At 42.7% G+C, this 24,159-nt stretch overlaps 1 protein-coding gene across 1 annotated transcript in view; it reads left to right on the top strand.

Annotated features, from left to right (window-relative positions):
* Positions 1 to 21,708, top strand: part of cadm1b (cell adhesion molecule 1b) — a 118,992-nt gene extending 97,284 nt beyond the window's left edge. Inside the window, exons 8-11 of the mRNA XM_076146055.1 lie at positions 622 to 794; positions 8,195 to 8,245; positions 17,736 to 17,864; positions 17,972 to 21,708. Coding sequence (XP_076002170.1) covers positions 622 to 794; positions 8,195 to 8,245; positions 17,736 to 17,864; positions 17,972 to 18,090 — 472 coding nt within the window. The 3' untranslated portion in view covers positions 18,091 to 21,708. The remainder of the gene's footprint in view (positions 1 to 621; positions 795 to 8,194; positions 8,246 to 17,735; positions 17,865 to 17,971) is intronic.
* The last annotated feature ends 2,451 nt before the right edge of the window (positions 21,709 to 24,159 follow it).

The following is a 24,159-nucleotide window of genomic DNA, read 5'->3' on the forward strand; positions in this document are numbered from 1 at the left end:
ATGAGTGGACCAATTATTTAAATAGACATAAATTCAGCATATTTTAGATATCATTTGATTAATTCCGTCCATGTATTCTGACAGACTTTGCGACTTTAGGAAAACAAAACACAAAATTATGACTGAGAGAAATGTGCAGGAATCAGGAGCCCCAGAGAGTTATCACTGCGATAAAATAGCTAAAGATAAGGTGTGTGTTTGCGCGTGAGAGTAACAGACATCTGACAAATGTCAAACTTAACTGTACGATCCGACACAGATACCCGTGACATGCTGCGTTGCATGGCCTAGCAGGAATTCAACTCTGTGTTTTGCCTTAATGCCAGTAAAAATCCGGTTATCGTGCTTCTCTTGTAAAACGCTCCTCCACACAGAGGTTTGAGCCTCCATTTTCTGGTTGCGGATCCCTTTTCTGCTAGTCTGAGCACCGCCTTAACCTTTACAGTACATTTCATTGTAGCATTTAAATGTTACCCGTTGTTTGCATTCTGTATAAAGTACATCATTAGACGGCGCCTGCCAATGGCCCTCCTGAGACCATCTCAGTTCTGACCTTTCATTTCAGATTTTGGTATGGATAGACAGCGTCTGAATGATGTGTCTGGTATTTGTCCTCTCCAGTACCCATCAGATCAACTGGCTGAGAGTGGACGAGGATGTGCCGTCTCACGCCGTCGTCTCCGGCTCCAGCCTCTACATCGAGAACCTCAATAAGTCCTACAACGGCACCTACCGATGCGTGGCTTCCAACGCCGTGGGCGAAGCATTCGACGACTACATCCTCTATGTCTATGGTAGGTATTCAGCCCAGCTGGCCCCAACGTTCAGACGCCTACCATCACTCTTTTGCACCAGGAGACAGTCTGTATTACTCATGTAGAAAGGTTTATAGATTTAGCTGCCTACAGTCGCCGTGGTCGTCAGGGGGATTGTATTACACTCATAAGGATTTACTACAGCATTTGGGCAACAAACGGAATCACATTTCAGACGTATATGGACGCGAGCCATTATTGAGAGGAACAGGGAGCTTAAAAACACAGAAGGTGGCTGCAGTTGACAAATCCATGGAGCTTCGAATTTATGCTGAAGATTTGTGCTGCCACTGCGCTATTAATGCACGTTGGAGTCTTAACAATGCACCGTAGAAAACAATGGATAAAGCGACTGTTGACTCTGGGAGTGTTGGCGTCCCTGGAGGCGTGGTTTCTTTATGTTTCTGAAGTGAGAGCCTGTGTTGCAGAGTGAAAGTGGAACACGAGCAAGCGACACTAAATCACACTCAGAAACCGCAGCCTCCGATGCTATACATTACAGTGTCATATAGAGCGGCTAGATGCCCGGGGGGGCCTAAGTAACACCGGAAAACGCCAGACAGGAAACAGGTGGAATGCAGGAATATGTTTCGCAGTGGTACAGTTATTTAAAGCGTACACGTCATGTTGCATCTTATTGCAGTATCGTAAGATATAGAAGTATGTGAATATTGAGAAATTTGGCAAGATTGAACACCATACATTTCAATTCACCAGCCTACACGCATGGTTAAACAAACACACAATGTAGAAGTCTAGTGATCACCTGTTGTAGAGTCCAAATAAAACAGGAACATGGATTTCTGCATATGTGCCCTTTAGAGAGAAATCCTTAGGAGACTATCCACTCTGTTCATTACATGTCGCGGAGGAAATTTGACTTCACATTTCCGGATTGAAGACGGTGCTTTTGCTCCTGTTGATTTATATTGAATCAGTCAGAATTTCGACGTGTCCTTCAGCCGACCCGTAAAGGCCAACAGAGGGACCATGTCTCCCAGGACCCCGCTTCAAATGCCACGGCCGGTTTGTGCCCCTCAGCTTGAACTTGTCTTCAATAAAGCCTCTTCTTCTTCTTCCCCCTATTCTTCTTTCCCTACCTTAGGTCGACTGTCAGTCAGGGTGCGCTGATAGCAATTTTTCTGTCTCCTTTGTTTCTTGTTAACACATCACAATCTACAATAAAAGATTTAATGAGATAATAAAATAAAGCCCCCTGTAACAGAGTGAGGCTGCTGGCAGCGTCTGCGCAGCGCTGCAGTCACACATAATAATAGTAATATGAATAAAAATCTTTAAACGCTTTCGCAAACAAATTGGTGAAAGATGCACCAGGCGACGTGGCTTTGCTCGTCACGTTTCATAAGGCGGAACAGCAGGAGGGAAGTTTGCGAAGCCAGAGAGACTTCATCACATTTTAATCGTGCAAAAGGATGTTCTCAGGCTCCATGTTGTTATGTGTCATGGCTGGCAGAGGTGTTAGAAGGAAGAATAAGCCGTGCAGCAGGTGTAACTATTGTTGGCGAGCTCAGTTTTCGTTCCACGCAGCGTTCGTATCGTGTTGTTTGGTAGGAATGTTGGAGATTTTCAAGTGTCAATTAGTTTCTACTTAGTTTCTTGTTTACTTGGAACATTGAACCTCAATCACTGACAGCACGTGTGAACGAAATTGATCTCATCCTGTGCTCAAGGATGTAGTCATGGCGTGTCTGTGATCCATGTTCATACTGGAAAAGGTTTCAACGTAAGCATGAAATAGTTGTAAACAATACAAGCAGATCTGTTTTGGCCGTTAGAAGTTGTGATTTAAAGTAATGTCACGATAACGCACAGTGGGACACATTGTAGTGAGTCCGTAAGGGAACAGTGTGGCGTGCGCTTTTCGTAAAGAGCAGCTTGTGCCCGGAGATCGCTGTGGAATGGCATGAGATCATTCATCCATTCCTAAACATTTCCCCTCAGGCGAGGTTTTTCAATATTCTCCAAACCAGACAAAGGGGCTTCAGAGAAAACCTTCACGACTGTAGAAATCACGGTGCGTCATAGAATACACAGCTCGCCAAATGCACCACGGAGACTTCAAAGACCATGGAGTTAAACATTATGGCGGCTTTTCGGATTCGTAGGTTGGTTTAGTTCACCACGTTGCATTCTGGCCCTGTGTCTGCCGGCTCTATCTTCCTGGCGGTTCGGTGCCATTCAGTGGGCAGCCCACGCGCTCCCATGCATGCAGCTCGTCATGTGGCCTTGGGCGTCCTGCTCCGCTTGGCACCCAGAGAGACTTTTTCTTTGCTCCTGGTTTTAGGTTAGAGCACCTTAGTGCGGCACATTTGCGTTTCTCAGCAACAAGCAACACGCGTGGTCCAACAGACAGGTTTGTTTCTATTCTATTTCTTCCTGTTCTCTTTGTTTGGCATCCATCCATCATAAACACTCAATTTTAAGTCATTTTTTAAAAACAAAGCCCTAAACTTAGCTGCCTTTAATGGGTTTAGTGACAATCCTGAGTCACTAAACCCACCACTTGAGATCATCAACAAATCCCCCCCCGTATGATCAATCTGGGCGTCATAATAAATGAGTCAGACACGAACTTTACTTATTTGCTTCATAATTCTTCGGGCATGCAAAGCTGTAAGGAACAAAATATGCAAACATTGATGAATGAGGCATATTGTGCGCCTCTTCGTCTTCACGTGGGTCAATCGAGGTGAATCTGTGGGCTTTTCATAGGTAGGTACAGGGAATAACTCTGCATATTAAGAGGAATTTTACACAAGGATCCATGTTAAACAAATGTGACCTTTCAGAAGCAGCAACATATTTTTGTTTGTCTTTCACACCTGTTGATTAAAATATTAACATCTCGTGGCGCTTTGGAGGGCCAAAACTGAGATACATATAGTTGGAATGTGAAAAATGGCTCCGTCTCAAATAAACACTCACACTTAAAGCACACCTGAGCGATTCTGATGATCCCTGCCCTCCTGTGCGTATGTGTGAGGATTGTCAGGCAAATGGATTTGGCAAGCAAACCCCAAAACAAACCAAATGCTCAGTATTCATTTTTGCGGAGCTTCATTAATATACGATTATAAATACTAACTCGGAGCCCACTGATATACACACGCCACAGTTTGTAGTGGTGTTTTGTGCGGGGATCATTTTTGCATAATGGTTAGAGAACAATGCCAATAGTTTTATGTAATGATTGTATCAGCATATCTTTCTGCCGCAGCGCAGTGTTGACTTTCCAGGTGCACCTCGTGCCAATTTGGGGAAACCTGTTGTGATGCAAAGCTGAAACAGAGCCTCAAGCACCCGCTCGCCACCCGCCAATGTAATAATAAAAAGAAATGTGTGTGTTGATGCTGAATGACAGAATGACCTCAGTAAGACAGCAGTGAGAGTGGTTGACCTGAAAGGGTTAATGATATAAGCGTCATCAGTCTGCACTTTTCTCAAACGTAGCCCCCCCGGCAAAGGAAGGAGCCTGTCATGTCATACCATCACCTACATTACACGTTGATGCTGACTGTCGGGTTTGAAAATGAAGGCAAATCTTGTGAAAACATGTGATGCTAAAAGCAAAGCTGTTTATGAAAATGGCCTCGCGATGGATTTTGGGAGATTGCAGAAAGCAAACAGGTCACAGTCGTTTTGGTTTTTCCTCAGTCTGCTTGTTAAGCTCGAGCTGATGGCCTTGAACTGCATGACACTAAACTGTTTACAGTCTGGGTGATAAGCAAATGTGTGTTGAAAACATTCAGAAAATGTGTTTTTGTGAAAATAACTTGTAACGTTGCCGCATTTGCCAAGGCAGCAGTGGACAGGGGTGAGTTTAGGGCCCAAACCAGCCGGGGTCAGCGGGAATTTAAACAAAGACATAAACTGACTGCGAAAGCACAGAAAAAATTGCCGGAACTTAATTTTCATACCTTGTATGAACCATTCAAAGCTTGTGAAATCACTGCGTAAGTGTTGTGTGGAGTATTAAGGATGTTTTATAAACCACATTTAAACTCACTCATCCAAATCTCCCAGGAAAGTGTGTGCAGAGCAGCATTGATATTCCAGTTTTACCCGGTTGAGATACTAGCAATGGTATGAAAAAGCAACAAATTATAGCAATATACAGAGTGGAATACATTTTAAATAGAGATTTGACGTCGTCGCGGCACATACAGACCAGTGTGTCGTTCCTGGCGTGCAGGGAAGCGACGTGTTTATTCCACCAGCTGACACGTGTGACTTTGTCACTGACATAGGTTTCCTGTGACTCTCATAACTTTGCCGCCCCATGGTTATTCATCATCGCGCTCTGCCAGGCAGATGATGACATCTGCTTGTTCCCAATGGACCCATAATGATCACTCTGTAACAAAAGGACAGCATATGCCGGCAAATAGCTCACTCAAGGCAGACGTATTCAGGCTTTCATGACTAAATTCTTAATTGTTGCTAGAAGATTCCGTTGCATTCATGATGACTGAGACTCTCAGTGAATCGGCTCAGATATTTTATGGAGCAGTTTGGAAGGCTTTTCATCCATTCCTCAAACAAAGATCCTTTAAATAATAATGTCAAATGTTCTAATAGCGATGAAGTTTGCGAGTAATTGCCTGCAGCATTTAAGAAGTCTGCCGCCGTTTGAGTCACGCCATATTTTTTAATCAAAGTGCTGCTTCACATTGTGGTTTACATACACTATGTTATCAATTTTAGCGCCTTTGGCCATAATTCACCTTCTTCAATCATTAACTTCCCATCCACATATTTTACCAGTTCACACTGCATCTCTGCTGTTTGACTGTTGAAAGCTGTGTGACTCCAGCCTGCTATAATGAGACACAGGAGATTGGTAAAAGGTGTTAATAACTGCATATAATTATGTTTGTGATTCCCACTCCTCTTTTCCGGAGGATTTAATGCCAGACAAAATCATGTTGTGGTCCACATGAGGGTTTGTTTTCCCAGACTAATCATGCTTGATACAGTAGCTTAATTAGCGTGTGTGTGTTTATGTATGTGCATTGGTTTTCTGGTGGTATTCTCATGTTATTCTGGCAGGTATGCTGTTCCCTCTGTGTGGCAACGGGACTAAGCTCTGCACAACCCCAGCTGCCCTCCCATCCCACCCACCCACCCACTCCAGCCTCAACAGTATTACAAATTCCCCTCTTCCATGAATATTCTTGCTTTATTTTTCAATTTATGCGCTTGTGCTCCCATGAAGCTATCCATCACAGACCTGTCAGAATCAGCTTCGTGTCTTTTGTTTAACCAACTGCATGCGGCAAAATAGTTTGGCTTTAATGAGTTGTTTTGTTCTTGATAAATATTTTCTCATGAGCAGTATTGATAGAGCCAAAGCGAATTGTCCATCAATCCTCTTTCATGCTGCTGCCACCCTCTTAGCTGCTCCTTCAGGCTCTTACTATTTCACCAAGAGTAATGACCTTTCAGTGTGCGACAACCCAGACAGGTGTGAGCCTGATGTAAATCCATGTCAAATCAAATTCTATTGTGGTGCATATATTGTAAGTGGCTGCTCTAAAGGCCAAGAAAGAGGCTGTCATGCTGCTCTCTGTGTGGGTGTGTCTGCGGCAGGATGTGAATTGTGCCCCCTGGCTGGTGTCAGGTGTGGGTGTAAGCTGCTCACACAGGCCTTTTCTCCCACAGAGGTGACCCGGCGCTATAACTCACGGACACTGGCGCTTGGCAGGAGAACAATGCCGCCTTTACTGCCATGGTTTACCCCGCGTTTGACTTTTTGACCCATAAATCTTCCAAACACAAGAAGTCAAAGATTTGCAATCCACTGGAAATTCTTCCATTTTCAGGATATTGAATAACATGAGCAGATAGCGCACAGACAGCCCGGTTCTCACGAAAGGCCGCTGTGACAATGTGTCCTTGTGAATCACACTGATTCTATCAATCGTGCACCATACTGCGCAAACAACATTTGACACATCAGCACGTTAATGAATTATTCATAATCCAAACTAATTTCATCAACGGGACTCTTTTGCAGGAATTTTCCCCTCGTTTTGCGAAGAAAATCCATTTCGAATCCGCAGACAAAAGGAACTTTTAAGCGAGAGAAAACAAACAGACGGAAAAGGGGGCAAAGCAAAACATATCTACCGCGCCGCCTCGTTGGCAGGCAGGTTTAAGCAGGCATAGATAAACAATTTCTCCTACATTGTTTCACTTTATGGTTAAATTTTCTCCTATCAAATCCCTCACTGATACAAATGCTCCCTGAAAATATGGGCCCCTCCAAAATACACTCATATTTCAGCTCTCATAATATGGAGCCCAGAGTCATCCAGCCTGGAAATTGCCCATGGAGAATTCTTGTTCGCCTGGCTATTATATGTGCCACATCCTATCCCAGCCTTTGTGAAGACCCTCTTCCCTGAATGGCCAATTTCCCTCTTCCAGACACTGACATTTCGGCTATCAGACTGCCTTCGGTCACAGGGAGAGAGAAATCCTGCGCCCCCTCCCCCCCCACCACCTTCAAATACTGTCAGAGGCGAATCTGTTCCCGATACCCTGATACCCCCCCAACACCACCTCTGCCATACACTCCATCCCCGGCGGCAACATTACGCCGTCCTTGATGTTTTATCATTAGTTTGGGAGTGTGTGGTCCCCCACTGCTGCCTTTTGATGGAGTGCAGACAGTAAAGGCATGGAGACAGCCAGCCAATTTCCCCCACTGTGACTCTCCCGCAGCAAGGGGTCGCCACTACCCCCCCCCCCCCCCCCTACACACACACACACACACCCCACCCTGCGCAACAGACGGGCATATATTCCACTGATGAGGGCGCTTTCAACCCTCTTAGTACGGATGCATACCTGAATTGCCCTCCATTTTGTCTTTCCTGATTATTTTCTTTTGGGGGGGCGGGGGGGAGGGGGTTAGTGACAGGCCTAATCAGTACAGTATAGGAGGGGGCGGGTGGGGGGAGGGGGGGTGATGCTGCTCAGGGCACTGCTGTGCTGCAGCAGGAGACCACCAGAGTGGCTTAATTTGCACTTTGACTTAATTATTGAGAGAGAGAGTGAGAGAGAGAGAGAGAGAGAGAGAAAGGGGGAGAGGGAGAGGGAGAGAGAGAGAGAGAGAGAGAGAGAGAGAGAGAGAGACTGTAAGAAAGAAGAAAAAAAAACACAATACGATTTCGTGATTGCTAGACGTTATTAATTATACTAAATTAGAAAAGGAAAAAAAAATTAGTAGCAGCACATTTAAACATTTAGTCTTTGTGTTTGACTCATACAGATGGATGCTTTTGTCTCTTTCTTTACTCCTGTCTTCCTTTATTTCTTATACATGTTCTTTATTTTTGACTCTTTTCATCCAGATGCTCCCACCACTATCCCCACACCCACCACCAACCCAGTCAACACGCAAGGTACTGTATTCCCCCCACTCCTGTCCCTATCCGCAATCATGAGTGTGTGAGTGTGTGTGATTGTGTGTGGCGTGCATGCTTGTGTGTGTCTGTACATGTGATCGGGGGGTTTGGGGGGGGCGGGGTTCGAGGGGATCGCACTGCAAGACTGTGGCTTGACCGCTTTTAATCAGATGGTGCTCTCCTGATAGGTGACATTGGAGGCTCAGGAAGCACGGGGGGCTGTCACACACACCTGTCACGCACCTTTTTTCCACAGTCACATGTGTGATGCTGCTGCGGACGGGGGGCGGGGGGGATGTACAGAGACTCTCCTGCTATCTTATCGGCATCTGCGGCCCTATCTGGAGCGGCCCCATCCATCATATTATAATGCCCTTTACATCTCCCCTACAAATGTCACTCACATTCCGTCCTCACAAGGCTGCAAACATCAATAACTTATTTTCTCAAAGACATACAGAGTAAATGAAAAGCGCCTCGTTTGCAGCGCGACAACCTTTTACCGTCGTGTGTATGCATTAGTTTATACATTGATTTAGATCCGTCGCAAAATTTAACTTCAATATTAGCCTTTTTTTTCTTCTTACACAGAATCACTTTCATTTAAAAAGGCCTCGTGAAAGGCTCGACAGACTGGCGAGGCAACCTTGGGAGCTGACATTTGGATATGCCAGAATGTGACATTTTCAATACAAAAACTATCCTTAAAGAATAGATCGGTTTATCAATAGATGCTTTGGAGACGCGGCAATTTTCATCCCTTTGTTGCGAACTGTACCGCAGTCCACGCGCTGCACAAAAATGATAGCTTTAAGACTCCTAATGTGAGGCCGCAGCCAATAAGTCCAGTCGTGACTGCGGCATGACTCATCCCTTCTTCCGCTCAGTTACCTTGTTTGTCTGATTGTGGCAGGATCATTCAAAAAAACCCTTTACATTAAGGCTGCGTCGCATACAAACTTTATAGGATTTGCTGCGACTCATTATTCTCGGATGCAGATGCACAGAGAAACATTCTATGGATCCTTGTTTAACCAACAGATTTGCAGCTCTGGCTGGGCTTTGTTGGAGATGTGCTTTGGAGTTAATGCAGTCAATTAGCTGCCCTTTCATCGCTTTATTTGTGCTTATTTTCTGTCCGTTTATTCATTATGTTTTTCCTTTATTAGGAGCAGGGCACGTTGCCTCGGAAACGGCAGCGTCAGCGCTCTTATGTGCGAGCTCTCTTTGATTTTCTATGTATGTCTTTTCACCATGATGCTGCACTTCTGCATAGTGTATTTTAAATTAGTTTTGAATCATGGAAGTTTTTTTTTGTTTGGGCGACAGTGGAAAGTAATCACAAAAGCAGGACGGAGCTCCGTTTCATTCTCAACCAACCCCCTACCCCCCCTCCCCTCTGGGTGTGGCGCCGTCAAAACAGGAAGCACAGCTCGGCGAATTTTCTATAAGCCTCGATCCAGACTTTCGGCCGTCTCCGTATTTTCTACAGTAACATTTCAGTAATTTCCGAAAGACAGGCTTGAAAGAGGATTTACCGTGATTTATGCAGTACATGCTGGGAGGATGTAATTGAGCTTTCTTGCAGTTCACTACTCTTCTAAATACCCTGTCACAGGGGCAAAGCTAAGCTGGCTCGCAGTAGATTGCTTTGCAGTACCTTAATCAGCATAACAGCACAGTATAGCGTTTTCCTCTCGCCAGTGACAAACTATACAGCACAATATCTCATTCATTCATTATACGCAGCATGTGCCTTCACACACTCACTGGAGCCATCAGAGGTGGTTCGGCTCTCTCATCAAGCGCCAGCGATTTTAAGAAACGACGGTGGCGGCGGTGTTGCTGAATTTTAAATTTTGTTGGGGTTTTTTTTTTTTTGCTCCATTTTGAAAGCTGCGTTCACAATCTGAGCACTTCAGCTGAATGGAGGTGCTCACTTGACAATTTACCGTCATTTATTAATCAACATCCACAACAGCAGATTCTTAACGTGGGCGCCTTATGTGTTGAAAAAAAAGGAGAGCGAGAGAGAGAAAGAAACCTGTAATGGGGTTTGTGAAAGTCGTTAATGCGCTGCTTCATCTTTCTATGGTTCATACTTGATAGTAAATATCCCTTTTAATTTCTAAAACGTGATGCTTTCAAATGCCGCTACATTTTCTCCTCCCTGATAAGCGTTTTTCCCCTTCTCGGTGTAGCCTAGCAACAGAGGCAGCAGTTCATGGTCTAAATATGATTTTGTGCTGAGGGGATCAAATGCCATGGTAAAGCACAGAATCCCACAGTTGTTTGTCTTCTTTGGTGTTTCATGTTCAGAAATGTTCTGAGGAGTTCATATTGTCAGGTCTCTGCACGTCTTAAAGATGCAGAGGCTGTGCAGACCTCATGGGAGGGAAAAGTTATCCTTTCATAAAAATGTGCCTTTGTGTTCAAAAGTTTTCAAGCCGTGTTCCTACGTGTTTTATTGAATATTTACTCTAAAACCAGAAGCCTCTTATTTAACATCTTGTGTCTGGAAAAAGTAGATATTCATAACTGTCACACAAAATGACAAATACCTCAGATATAGTGAGCACACATGTTAGCTGCTGAGTCTCTGCAGGTTTAAAGGCACCTTATTATCCTTTTTGTTGTCTTTATTGCACTGTGATATTGTTAAGCGTGACGTGCTGAACTCAAATCAAAGTTACAAACCTTGATCTTCAGACGAAATGCAGACAGTAAGCTTTGTTTTTCATTTGGTGCTTCCCTCACATAAGGCGCTGACGTCAACATGTCCCATTTCCTTTTACCCTGCTAAAGCGCTGGTCGGACACACATGCGCACACACACACACCAAGCATGAGATTAGCGAGCATTTGGTCAACATCGCTGGGTGTTGCCAGGTCAGGCCTCATGCATGCAGTCAATCAGAGTAGAGCAGCTTTTAGGGAACAGTCTCCACAAAACAGTACCATGAAAAAACTAAAAAACTGGTTTCGCTCATTGTGCACAGCAGTGGTGCAGATAAGTATTATATATATATATGTGTTAATATATATATATATATATATATATAGCACGTAAAAATCAAAAGTTTAGTTACTCAGAGGTGATGTATTTCAGCAACTAGTTACATCAAATGATGGTGTAGATGTCCTAATAACTAAATGTATTGTCCATGTCTCTCTTTTACATCTTGAATTCATAAAGCTCTAAACTGTATGATATCAAATTTGACTAAGCATTGCAAATAGACCCCTGAACAAACAGATCCTCAGTCTCTTCTGTTACTGCAGGTTTACATAAAAGGCTTCCAAAAAAGATTTCACAGACTAAATAAAAAATGCATCAGAAGCTGACAGAGCAAATCTGAAAAAACAACAAACAACAAACAACAAACCCAAACACAGGCTTGCAGAATGTACAGCAGGCAGCCTGGGAGGTTTGAGCATCGCAGCAAAATACGCGACCGTGTGGATATCAGGTCAGCGCTCGTTTTTCAGTCGGGCAGACGGTCGAGTTTACCCAGAATCGCATTGTCGGGTAGAGTAAAGGGAGTGTGTGGCGATAATGCTCCAGCTCGTCAGACGCTCAGAGATGATCCCAGGCAGGGACAACATATCCTGGGTAAAGCCTTCAGTAACACCCTCCCCGTCCCCCATCCACCAGCTAGTGTAGAGGAGCCAGAGGAAAGACTTGTAACAAGGATTTATCTTGTAGACTTGATAGAACAGAACCTTATGTTTCTCTGAAGCTAGAGTGCAGGTGGAATTTATGTTCTGCACGTGGAAACCTACAGTCTGCTGAAGGATCGGAAGCTGCATTCAGCAAGCTTCCAATCCTTAATAGTAATAATAAGAAAAGGCCATCAGGTTTATTTTGTTATTTTTGTTTTATATTTTACTACGTTTTAGATTTTTATATGAAGTCTTTTGTTTTGTTTTTACAGTTTATTTTACAGAGTTTATTTGTGTTTATTGTGTTGTTGTTTTGATATTTCAGTTTCAGTCTATTTTACAGTTTTATTTTATCTATGTTTTTGGACTAGTGCAGTGATGTTATTTTTGTATATTTCCATTATTAAATTTTACCCCTTGACTGAACTTTTTGTATTTGAACATATTTTTTCTTATATTTAGGCTGATTTGGCAGCAGATGGTTTCTCCGGCGCTGTTTTCTCCCCCCGGTGGTAATACTGGTTGTTGGATCTTGGCAGAGCTCCACGTCTGTTTTGTCTTGGGAGTCAAGTCATCCTCCATGTAGACTTTTGACTTCAACAAACACAGAGTGCATTTAATATTCAACATAATTAATCATTAAACATTTACCAGATCCCATTTCAACTCTCGCATGTATCGCCCGCCGTTTGAAGTACTTCACTGGAAGAATTAAAGAAACATTTAGAAATGCTAATTTGTCTTTTCTATCCGCCTTTATATTTATTTACTCCCGATTCCCTCTTGGAGCAGTGTTATATTTTGTCTGACCCAAGGTTTTTTCTCTCTCCTTTGAACAGTTATTAAAGAAAGAAAATATTATAATGGTCCGTCTTAATTGGTCTCAGGGGAGCAGGGTTCTAATGCCAGCCCACCCTTAAGTTGAAAGAGCGTTCCACTGCAGTAATATTGTTTTAAATGATTATCACATCTCTACTTAGCACAGGAGGGTTTGTAGTTTGCCCCTGTTACGTGCTATGAGTTGATTGAAGCGGGAGCACCGAGTGTCATTGATCGACTTTTATTCTCTTATCCTGATTTTCCAGTAGATAAGGCCAAGGCAGGGAGAGAGGGAGGCGTTGGACGAGGTTGACAAAATTGAGAAGAAGGCAACCTATCCCTTCGCATTGAATTCTGCAGGAGAACACGCATTGAAAAAAGCTCTTAAGGGGGGAAGTGTGAAGTAGAGATGGGCACCTTGAGGCTTTTGTACTGAGGATTCTGTCGATGCTGTCAAACTCACAGTCACAATTTCCATTCATTTACCGCTTTTTATTAGTTGCAGACAGACCTTCACTTGTATTTCAGCTCTTCCGCTAAATGTCACCGCTGTATTCGTTGCACTGTTCAGTTACTACAAAAGGACTCTGGAAATGTATTTAGTGGTTGCGGCATTGGAGTTCTTCTGGGGATAGTATTGTTCTTGGTTGAAGGTCTGCTCCTGCTGCTCTAAGAAAAATTATTTGCAGGAGATTGGCCTCACACGCTTATTAAGTTCATTTCCTTTTCGAACTGCAGCAAATACAAAAGATAGTGATGTAAGCAGCTCAGTGCTGCAAAATGACTATTGACAGCCCTTGCAGCAATGCCCCATTGTCCTGCCAGTACCCAGAAAAGTGTTACTTCAAGATGTATTTGGTTTCAGGAGAGTCATTGTTTCAATTATGTCCTTGTAATTGCGTCTATAAATTGAAATGTGTTTGTGTGTATGTGTGTGTGAGACGACCATTCATTATGAGGCTTTCTCTGAAGCAGAAAACTATTAAAAGGGAAAAAATGGAGAACTCAAATTATACCCCATGTAATCAGCCCTGGTGACAAGCTTGCAGTCCTGATCTCCAGCCTGACAGATCGTTGGGATAGAATTCTGACCAGGGCGGCAATTAGTCATTCCAGTGCAGAGACAGAGAGGTGTGACTGTAAAGCATGTGCTCCTGGAGTTCAGTGGAGCAGATTTCGCCACCGTGCAGACACAGGCGTCAGTTGCAAATCCTCTTTATTCCCCCATAAATCCCCACGCCTGGGCACATCCTGTCAGGATGTCGAAAGAAGTCGCGGGGAACAGAGCTGTGCCGGCAGCGTGGACGCCATCGCCGCCTCACCCACACAATCACATTCTGCTTATTTAAAGTGCAAGTAATGACATCGTTTGTCATTGATATGGTTGTTTTTCTACCCTTAAACACTCTGTAGTATTTGAAATGGAGATATTTTAGACTGTGCAGAGAATCGAACCCTTGATCCTGGAGGTGGTGGGGTGGGGGAGGGGCAGTGTACAACACAGAGCAAAGAGAGAGGAGCAATAATGATTATAGAGCAACATGTTTTAGGTGGAGGAAGTCTTTCCTGGCTGCGGTCAGAAGTCGGAGTGGGATACAAAACAACATCCCGTTTTAAATCTACTACCTTGTTGCCAAAGTGCAGGGGAGCACACGGTAACACCAACGTTTGTTAAATATAATACAAGTCTGCTCTATAGCCTGCAGAGGTGTTACTTCAACTCTGTGGCACTTTTAAGGCCGTACTTTGTGGTGATATTGTTGCAGCGCGGCATGTTTATCATTATATTGTACGGTTATTCATGTTATTTTGCCCACTGGATGATGTACTGAATACACTTTTGTGTCAAGTTTCTGAAGCTCCTGTGCGGTGTAATGCAATGCAGCACAGCAATGTCTTTAAATAAGTCAAATTGAACAAGTTTACAGCAGTGGAGGAAGTACAAGATATAAAGTACCAAGACTATCATGGAAAAAGTACTCTTACTTAGGTAAAAGTAAATACCCATTAGTGGTGAAATGTACTTAATTACCCATTAAAAGTACTTATTTTGAGGAATGGTCCCTATCAGAGTGTTCCATTATTAATGCATTAACAAGTATGCGGGGAATGTTAATGCAGCGATTATGACAGTGCTAACAACCCTGTATCTCCAGCGTCGCAGAGCTGCAGGATGAAATAATGAAAAATTCCAGAATTAAATAATAAAAAGTCCTGCAAAATTGGACACCTCCAAAATTACAGTTTTTCCACCCAAAAATGTAGATGTCCAATTATGAGGATTTTCATGCTTTCAAGCTCAGTTGAAGGATTACACGCTCCTCTGCATTTTGGCTCTTCCCAAAGCCGAAACAAGGTTTTTATGTGACAATAAGAAACCTTTATGAGATACACGGCTTTTATGGGACAACAGCAATATTTTCTGATTTGAATTTAAAGCCTTTCGTCTGGTAACTGCAGCTGTCAGGTAAATGTGGCGGGGGGGGGGGGGGGGGGTGTAGTACTTAGCAGCTCGGAGTTATGACGTAGTGCCATAGTGTAATGCAAGTACCAGGATCTTTATACTGAGGAATAAACCATGTGTGAGATCATGCAGTTACTACACCGTTACTACCGTGGTGTTTACTGGTAATACTCTCTTAATTACCCTCACAAAACCTGTTTGCCTTTTATTTATCTCCATATTACCACATTACCCTGACTTTGTGCCCTGTTACTATTTTGATTGGCCTACCATTGTTTACCTCATATTTACACCCGTTTTTATCCTCTACCACATAAAACAACCATAATACGACTCATTATTACCAAGATATAGATGTTACCACAATATTACAACATTAGTACATTTCCCTCCACAGTATTTTGCCATTACTTTGCTGTCATTAAAAGCGTACAAATAAGTAAAAGTACAAATTAGCACAATATAAAAATACTCATATGAAGTCAAAATTGCTACCTCAAAATTGTACTTTATAAATATATTTCTCACCTGAATAAATATTCTTGTGTTCCTTTCCAGCTCGATAAGCTTCACACCAGTGTAACCTTTATTGCACGACTATTGCACTATTGCGAAGGATTGCATTATATTTTACTGCTGATCGTGTTTTTTGTTGCCTCTCGCTGTAATAAAGGCCTGCCAAACAGAAACCCAGCATGCGGTACACAGTGTAAGCAACATAATATGCAACCAACCATAACTTTTCATACTGTTGGGTGTTATGGGATTTCCAGTTTCTCACTGACAATTTTTTTCCCCCCACATTCTCGGCGTTCACACCTGGCAAAACTCTACCTGTTAAAATAAAACGTTTTCTCGGCATGCAGACGCGCCGCAGGGTTTTTTTTTGCCGACGTGTCAAACAGGAGACGGCGGGGTGCAAGGTGAGGGCAGGGAAGGTGCGTGAGGGGAGAAGAGGGGAGACAGGAAGGCGCACGGGCCATTTAGTGGATGCGCGGTCATTAGCATGTAGCACGTGGCCCCGCCGACTCCAAGGGGATCAAGCTTTCTGACATCCCTGATACAGTAAACAAACTGCTGCTCGCTCACACATCCCCCCGCCCCTCACCGCCGCTCACTCCACAGCCACACATGCTTTGCTACCAGGCTGTTTCAAAGAGGGTGCTCGGCTGAAACCAAAACTTTTCTCATTAATTAGTTCCATCGCAGCTTCCCCCCCATCCCTGTAAAAAAAAAAGGCTTTCACAAGTTAACTGAAAGTGACTTGTATGAGGTTCTGTTATCGGTGGCGAGATGCGTACGGGCCGCTCGTTTTAAAACTCCTCAGCTGGACTTATTATCCCCTTCGCGTTGCTCAGAAATGGGGCGCTCCCCTGTTCATCTTTTATCAAAATCATTTGAGTTCAGAGCATGACTGCCGAGATTGATGGAAAATTGAGCTGCTCCCTCATGCAGCACAGAACAGTGCGGCCATTCCCTCGCCCACCACTCCTCCATCAGTCCAAATGGGCACAGATAAAGGCCATTGATAAATGCCTCTGAACTATTCTAAGACTGGAAATTTAAAGGCTTCAAATTCCTTGCCTTGTTCGGCGGCGGCGTGCGGATAAATCTGGCTAAATGTTCGACAGTGATACTGGTTGACACCTGAGGCTCGCCACGTTTTTCTCCATGTGGGGACACTGCTCCGATTCATCTCCACACTGTGTCTATTTCTGATGATTGAGCTCTATAACGTCCCAGAAATGGCCCCTTAAATCACAATGTGTTTTACAGCGTGTGAACTCTCGGCGAGATTTTCGGAGCGGGCCTAATGTTTCGTGGGGGAAATAACTGTCTTCAAACATTTTTCAACATCGCTCATCGGAGGAGGAGCCCGGGCAGGCGTTTCAGCTGCTGGCATTGAAAAACACTGAAAACGCCATAACGAGCTGCATTCAGCGGCACGGTGCCGTAAATGCATGTTGGAATGATTATGTGTATGTTATTAAATGTGACGTGTGAATGGATGTAGTGCCGTTTAAGCAGGTTTTTGTGTTGCTCTGGGATGATCACCCTGATAATGGGTAAATTGCATAAAGTTGGGGAAGGAAATTAGAAGGGAGAAAATTGCACCAAAAGCAGGAAGCTTCAGCGAGGCATCATCAGCTTGGCTGGTGACGTCCGGCATTGATTTACAGTTGATTGTCTGAAGTGTTTGTGTAGGGTGTGCGTACAAACTGTAAGCATGAGAGGGTTTAAACACCTATAGAGACTCTTTAGTTACAAATAGCAATGGTATTCTCCTCACGCCAACTGGGGTCTAATGTGCTTTTGTATCGTTTCATTTTTACTGGTAAACAACATAAGCTGGCATTTCAGGCGTGATGTCTCGGTGCTTTAGGTCACTCTTTACGCGCAGAAAACAAACCAATTTAGTTTATTTTGACAGTCGAATCATGTAATGGCCATCGTTTCCAACATGGTCAAGGTATTAGCGTTGTGACTGGCTGAGAGCGTTCGCCGATCGCAAAACTATTAACCGCTTTTGTTCTGTTCTCAGACTCCAGAGCCGGGGAGGGGGCACCGCAGAAAATTGACCATGCTGTCATCGGAGGAGTGGTTGCCGTGGTGATGTTTGCCATACTCTGTGCACTCATTGTTCTTGGTCGATACTTCGCCAGACACAAAGGTAAAGGGCCGGCGTTGCAATCATATTTGATCATGAACACGCCTTCGTGAGCGTTTTTATGGTTTATGCTTTGGAGCATCACTAATTTTCCACATTCACCCATGCAGGAACTTACTTCACGCACGAAGCCAAAGGGGCAGATGACGCCGCCGACGCAGACACGGCCATCATCAACGCAGAGGGGGGACACAACAACACAGATGAGAAGAAGGAGTACTATATCTAAACTGGACAGGCCAGGAGAGACGGGTGGGCAATGGTGGTGGTGGTGGTTGTTGGGAGGAGGGGAAGATTGCTGCGAGAGTTTTCTATGTCTAACTCTGATTGGTTTGCCAGATGGGGGTGGGGCGGGAGGAGGGGCGGGGATTCAGGGTTTTAACGACGTATGGAAGAGGAAGAGAAGAAGAGTGGGAAGTAGGACCGGCATGGCTACGTGGTAAGAGGTGATGTGGAGTCTCCTACCCGACCCTTCCTGGACTGCTGGGGCCTATTCTGTACAGTTCAATTATTTTACAGACAATTTTGTGCCTTGTTCTATTTCTTTTGTTTCCGTTGTTTACCCCCCACACACCCACACACACATATACGCGTGCTTGTTGGATTCCCCCCCATGTACTCCACTTGATCCCTTGTTGCATTTTGGCTTTTTTCGAGGGGTTGAGAGGAGAAGAAACAGTCTATGTGTGCCGCAGCTCGCTATTAGCCCTTACTTGGAGTTCGAGAGGCGCCTTGTACCAGAAGCTGGGCTCGTCCATGTATTTAAAGGGTAATCCCCAGAGCCCAGTAACTGGAACACGGCGTCAAAACATCCCATCCACACCCTCCAACCCAACTGGGTCAAAGTCCGGCTGCTCCTGTGAATTAAAAAAAAAAAAAAAAAAAAAAAAAAAGGTCTCGCATTTTTTCCCTCGCCTATCTGGGAGCTTTGATTGGTTCGAACGTGTTTTTGGCGCAGATTTCGCTTGGCCCCTCCCCCTTTTGAGACCGGCTTCGTTTCGTCAATGGCTAGCGTGAGATTTGTGAGCGTCCCTTCCTGGTTATAGAATGTATTTTTTTACCCAACCTTCTTGAAAGTACAGTAGGAGTGCTGTGACGTATCTTTATGCACCAGGCTGCACAACATTTACCTTCGTTGGTTTCCAGATTACACCCGGCAGTAGACGTGAGGTCAGTTTAGTGTTCGTGTAGGGAACTGTGGCGTGTACGAGACGTCTTTTCTTTAAAGTGGCAGTCATGAGAATAAGGTGTCAACCACCGTTGCTGGTGTTTCTAATGAGGTAAAATTGTGAATTGGCGACGGCAGAACATCATCATCATCATTATCACCTGCTGCTGTACTGTTCTTATTTTGTCGTCATTAGATGGACGTTTGGCTATTGAGTCGCATCTTTAAGGCGCACTTTTAAATGGAATGATTTTTTTTGTGATTAATTTTGTCAGCGTTTCCTTGTGTCTGTGAGATAGATGGACCAAAAATGAGAAATGGCATGAAATGCAGCCCCCATAAGACAGATCTTATGTTGGCATTAGCTCGCGAGTTTGCTTGACTCTGTAGTGCTTTAATGAGCGACTGGTCCTGATGTATTGATTTGAATAAAATCTGATTAAAATCTATTATTTGTTGGATGTCGGTACGGCCTGCTGTGTCTGCTTTTGGTTTGAATATTACATTCTCGCATTTTCATTCCACTCACTTTAGTCGACCACAGACCAAACTTGAATGCTCCGCGTGTGTGTGCATATCACTTATGTACAGGAAGTTCAACAAGTTCACTTCACAGGCGACACATCTTTACAATAACCGATTTGTCTTGTTTAATATACTGACCGTTTACTTAGAGATGTTAAGATGACCTTCACTTATGTTATTGTCTCTAGTTTTGCCTTTTATTTGATTGTACCATGTAAAAGAAAGGAAAGAATGGTAGAGTTTCAATGGCAAAGTTTCCTTTCAGTGGTGTATGTCCATTTGAATTCCAAAGTGAAAAGAAAAATCTTTCCTTATTTCCTGGCTTAAAAATCCTCGCTACAAAGACTTCTTTCTTTGCAGACGATTCAATATTTTACCTTTCGAGCTGTCTTGGCAGTTCACGTGGGCAGAGAACCCATACAAAATAAGGAAAAAAATGTGCTTACAGCTTGAGGCTGAAAAATCATGTTCTCATTGTCATCTTACAGCCTCAAACCTTCATTGTTGATTGTACTGGCATCTACCAGAACAGATTTCTTCTTTCTTCCAACACGAATCAGAAAATCCTCAAGAGACGCAAGCGTGTACACCGTGCATGCTTAATGTCCCCAACAAGACCGTAGTCTGTTACAGTGAGAAGAGTAAAACGTAAAAACCTGTTGGCAATTAGCCAAGAAGAAAATGATAACCACTGCCTTAAACTCACCTGTCGATACTTGTCGTTACAAATCAAAAAAGACGGAAGGACTTAATTTAGTGCCTTCTTTGATTTCGAGGCATATGGTTAACTTATCGTTATCTTCACGTACACGCTACAGTATATCTTGTACATTTCTGTCCTTTCTATCTTACAGGGCCAATACTCGTTGAAGTTGTCTGTATTCACGCGCCATAGACTTGCATCACAATTATGACCTGGAGCTTATAAAGCTGGAATGAGTTTGATGTTTAAACAAAAACAAAACAACAAAAAAAAAGCTGAATATTTCTTTGTTTATCATGGTTGTACGGCAGCTTCCATTGACTAGAATGTCGTATGCCAAGATGTTGTATTTATTGTCTTAATTAGCGATTACATCTTTTGGAAAAAAGAACTCGTGAATATGGCCATAAATATTCCCTTCACTTCATTTGGTATTTATTTGGTTATACTGGAGAACAAGGCTCAATGGTGACATTAGAAGGGTTTTCAGTACAACTAAAAGCTATAATACCCGACAATAAGACGGATACATTTTGGTGTCATGGAAACAGTTACCTGCATGACGGAGTTTGGTTTTGAAGTTTGATATTTATCTGAAATGGGTTTTAAAAAATAAGTAAAGTGACTGCTGCTTTAATCGAGGAGCATTTAAAAAAAATAGTTGGAAGCATCATTCTGATCCAATTTTGGTTTCATTACTTGATATTTAGTATGTTTGTTTTCACTCTCTCAGGTTCATGAGTGTTTATAGTTGTGTTTTGCATCTCAGGTAGAATGCAAATGTACGGCCCCGAGTATATACTGTAGTACCACAGCTATTCAAAAAGTGACGAAATCACAAGATGTACATGTTCTTCTCAGTTGTACATGTTTATGTGTTCTTAATATGGTGCACTGTTACGGTAAACGTTAAATATTATTTTGTATAGACCTAGTTCACAAAGAAAGAAAACTAGATTTGTTAAGCAGACAATATCAAATGATGTACAGTCAGTGTCAACTAAATCACGACGATGTTCATAAAACTTCCTTCCTCTGTAACTCTTCGCTCATACGTTTATCGGCATCGGTTAATTCTAGGATGTGAACGCGAAACTAAAAATCTTTGTTTGTTCTTTAACACACATTTTTCGGATTTTTCCACAGATGAAATGATGGTGTATTTACTGTGATATGAAGTTTTATGAATGATCTGTAACCTGTCATGGATATTTGGATGACGCCCATGTTTAAAGCCTGGCGGGGTTTGGTTTGGTTGTTTATTCCCCCAAACAGTTGATTTGTTGTTGAATCTTTAAATTTCTCTGTACCCAGGCGACATTTTTTTTGTGTAGTGAAGATAATGTTTCTCATATGACCATGCATATTTTGTATTGGTTCACAAACATTTTTACAAAAGAACAAAAAAATGAGAAGAGTACTTGTCTTAATAAAAAGATATCAATGTTTAACGTGCTGTGGCTGTTGTGAGTTGATCAAAGCAGAAATGGTTTACTGATGTTTTTTTGTTGTAGTCCAGAGCTGCATTCATTAACTTGTACTCGTTAGCATATTCAGTCGGTGATTGAAGATTCCACACACTGAACATGAGACATCCAAAAGAACTCAAATCTGCAGGTAAATCAGATTTTTTGAAGGGTCCAAGCTGAAATAATATCTTTGTGTCAAATTTAATGCAAGTTCCTTCATCATGTCTTACAATGAGGCAAATGCTTTACACATCGCACTGAGTGACACCGACAGGCCTCCGGCCTGTTAAGGTTTCCAGGTGAGCACGTGGCCATTAGCGATTTGACAAATTGATAGGTCTTGTTCCTCAAAATGCCTAATTCATAACCTCAAGCCATTCTGTCATCATAATTCTGTCAGCGCCGCCATTTCCCATTACTTTAAGTGATCCATCCCAGGTAAAGGTCAATAACATTATTCAAACTTTAATGGAAATAGTTTAACCCATAGAAAGCAGCCACTTTTCTCTCCCCCACTTTCGAATCACTGAAATAAAAAACGCCACCTTCAAGGAACTCTAAATGATTGGAGACATGACAGATTAAAGGATTTGCTCCAGCTTTTTTCCCTAAAATCACAAGATTAAACTGAAGAAATTTTCAGCTCATTTATATTTAAAAGAGGTAAGAGCTGTTGTGCTTGAGACGCTCATATCTTATGCGCTGTTAAGATGTAAAATAAATAAATAAATAAAAGGAAAAACCCACAATCAGGTGTCTCAGCTTTGTGCAATTTTCGATAACCAAAGTACTTTGTTTACTTGTTTTTATGGTGATCTGGGCAATCAAAGCTGCACACAGAGCAAAAGATGGAAAAACAGATGAAAGGAGCATTAGTCAAAATCAACATGTTAAAGTTCCCCCTGCTCACAATCAAACCCTCAACATACCTCAACAGTGGGATTATATGATATATGGACTGAACCATTACATTGGACAGAGAGGGGGGGGATTTACAATTAAAGATGCAAATGTTATACCAAACACTGCACCTTTAACGTTCAAATACCGAATACGGCACATTTAATGTTCAGTTTGCACTGAATGGCAAGAGAAACTAGACAAACAAACACATAAAAATAAAAATAAAACCATTATCGTAAACGCTTCTGCCCCATTCAGCCCGTGTGCTGTGAGTTCAATGAGTCCAACAAAGCCACAGTTGCATGTGTTGGGCTTTGAGCATGTTGCCAATTAGTCTGACCTCAGACAGGAGGTGGACCCCAGAGGAAAGACCCTTGGTTAAAATAGGCCAAATAATACACAAAAAACAAAACACCATCAAAATAAAGCTTTCAAATAATAATGTTTTTTCAGGAGAGAATATGCTGTATACTTGGATTTATACTCTTAATTGCCAATTAAACAACTAAACTTTTCCATTATTTTTTCCATAATTACCTACAGAAGTTCCACGACTGTGCTTTGTGAATAATGCACAGAGTAAATAATGTAAGGCAGTATGATGGCACTGTAATCTAAACTTGTTACATGAGCTTAAGTGCAGACTGCAATTTGAGGGATTTGGTCAATTTCACTTTTCCGTGGTTTTGCTGATGGAAACCCTGCTGATCACACAGGACCACCTGGGAACGTTGTGTGATTTAGGCTTTACCCCCCATGTGCGTTTCGTGTGGGTGCACTTGAATTCACAGATCACATCTAAAGGACCTTCAAAAGCCACAGTTGAAACATCTCGTATCACAGTTATCACACGTCCACCGAAATCTGCTGAAAAGATACAAAAAAAACTATTCCTCCCCTCTCTCTCGCTGTGGCAATTTCATTCTGCAATTCATCTTGCCGCTCCACAAAATGGCTCTCCAATTTTCATGCAAATCATAACTCAAACATCAACATTTAAAGACATCCTCTGCAGCCTTCCACCAAGGAAGACCTGGGATAAACAATGACTGGCGCGAGATTATCAGATGAACTTTATGTTATCGTTATGTCGCTATATAATAGGTAAAGCACACGGGACCTTTTAGTTTAACAAATCACCAACAAATTACAAATGACCTCCACCAATTATGACAAATCAAGGGTGACATTATGAATAGCACTTACATCAACACGGCCGCGTCGAATCAACATTAATATGCTATTAGAAATAATGAAGGGAAGAAAGAGTAAACCGAGATATGAACATTGATAGTGCATCTAAATTACAACTAAATCAACAGTCAGTCAAACAGAAGCCAAGAGTGAGTGTGAATGCATTGCAGAAACATACACGATGGGGTCTTTGATTTTTCACAGCATATCTAAGGGCATATACATATTTCAACGTAAACTTTGTCTCCCAAACTGCAAGCGTGGCTCACCTGACTGTATCAGGTGTCGGTGCAATATGAATACGCCAACGTGGAGGGGGTGATGTTTCAGTTAGAC

Source organism: Genypterus blacodes, unplaced genomic scaffold (assembly GCF_046128005.1).
Source record: "Genypterus blacodes isolate CSIRO-AG114 ecotype Tasmania unplaced genomic scaffold, CSIRO-AGI_Gbla_v1 ptg000032l_1, whole genome shotgun sequence".
NCBI classification, from domain to species: domain Eukaryota; kingdom Metazoa; phylum Chordata; class Actinopteri; order Ophidiiformes; family Ophidiidae; genus Genypterus; species Genypterus blacodes.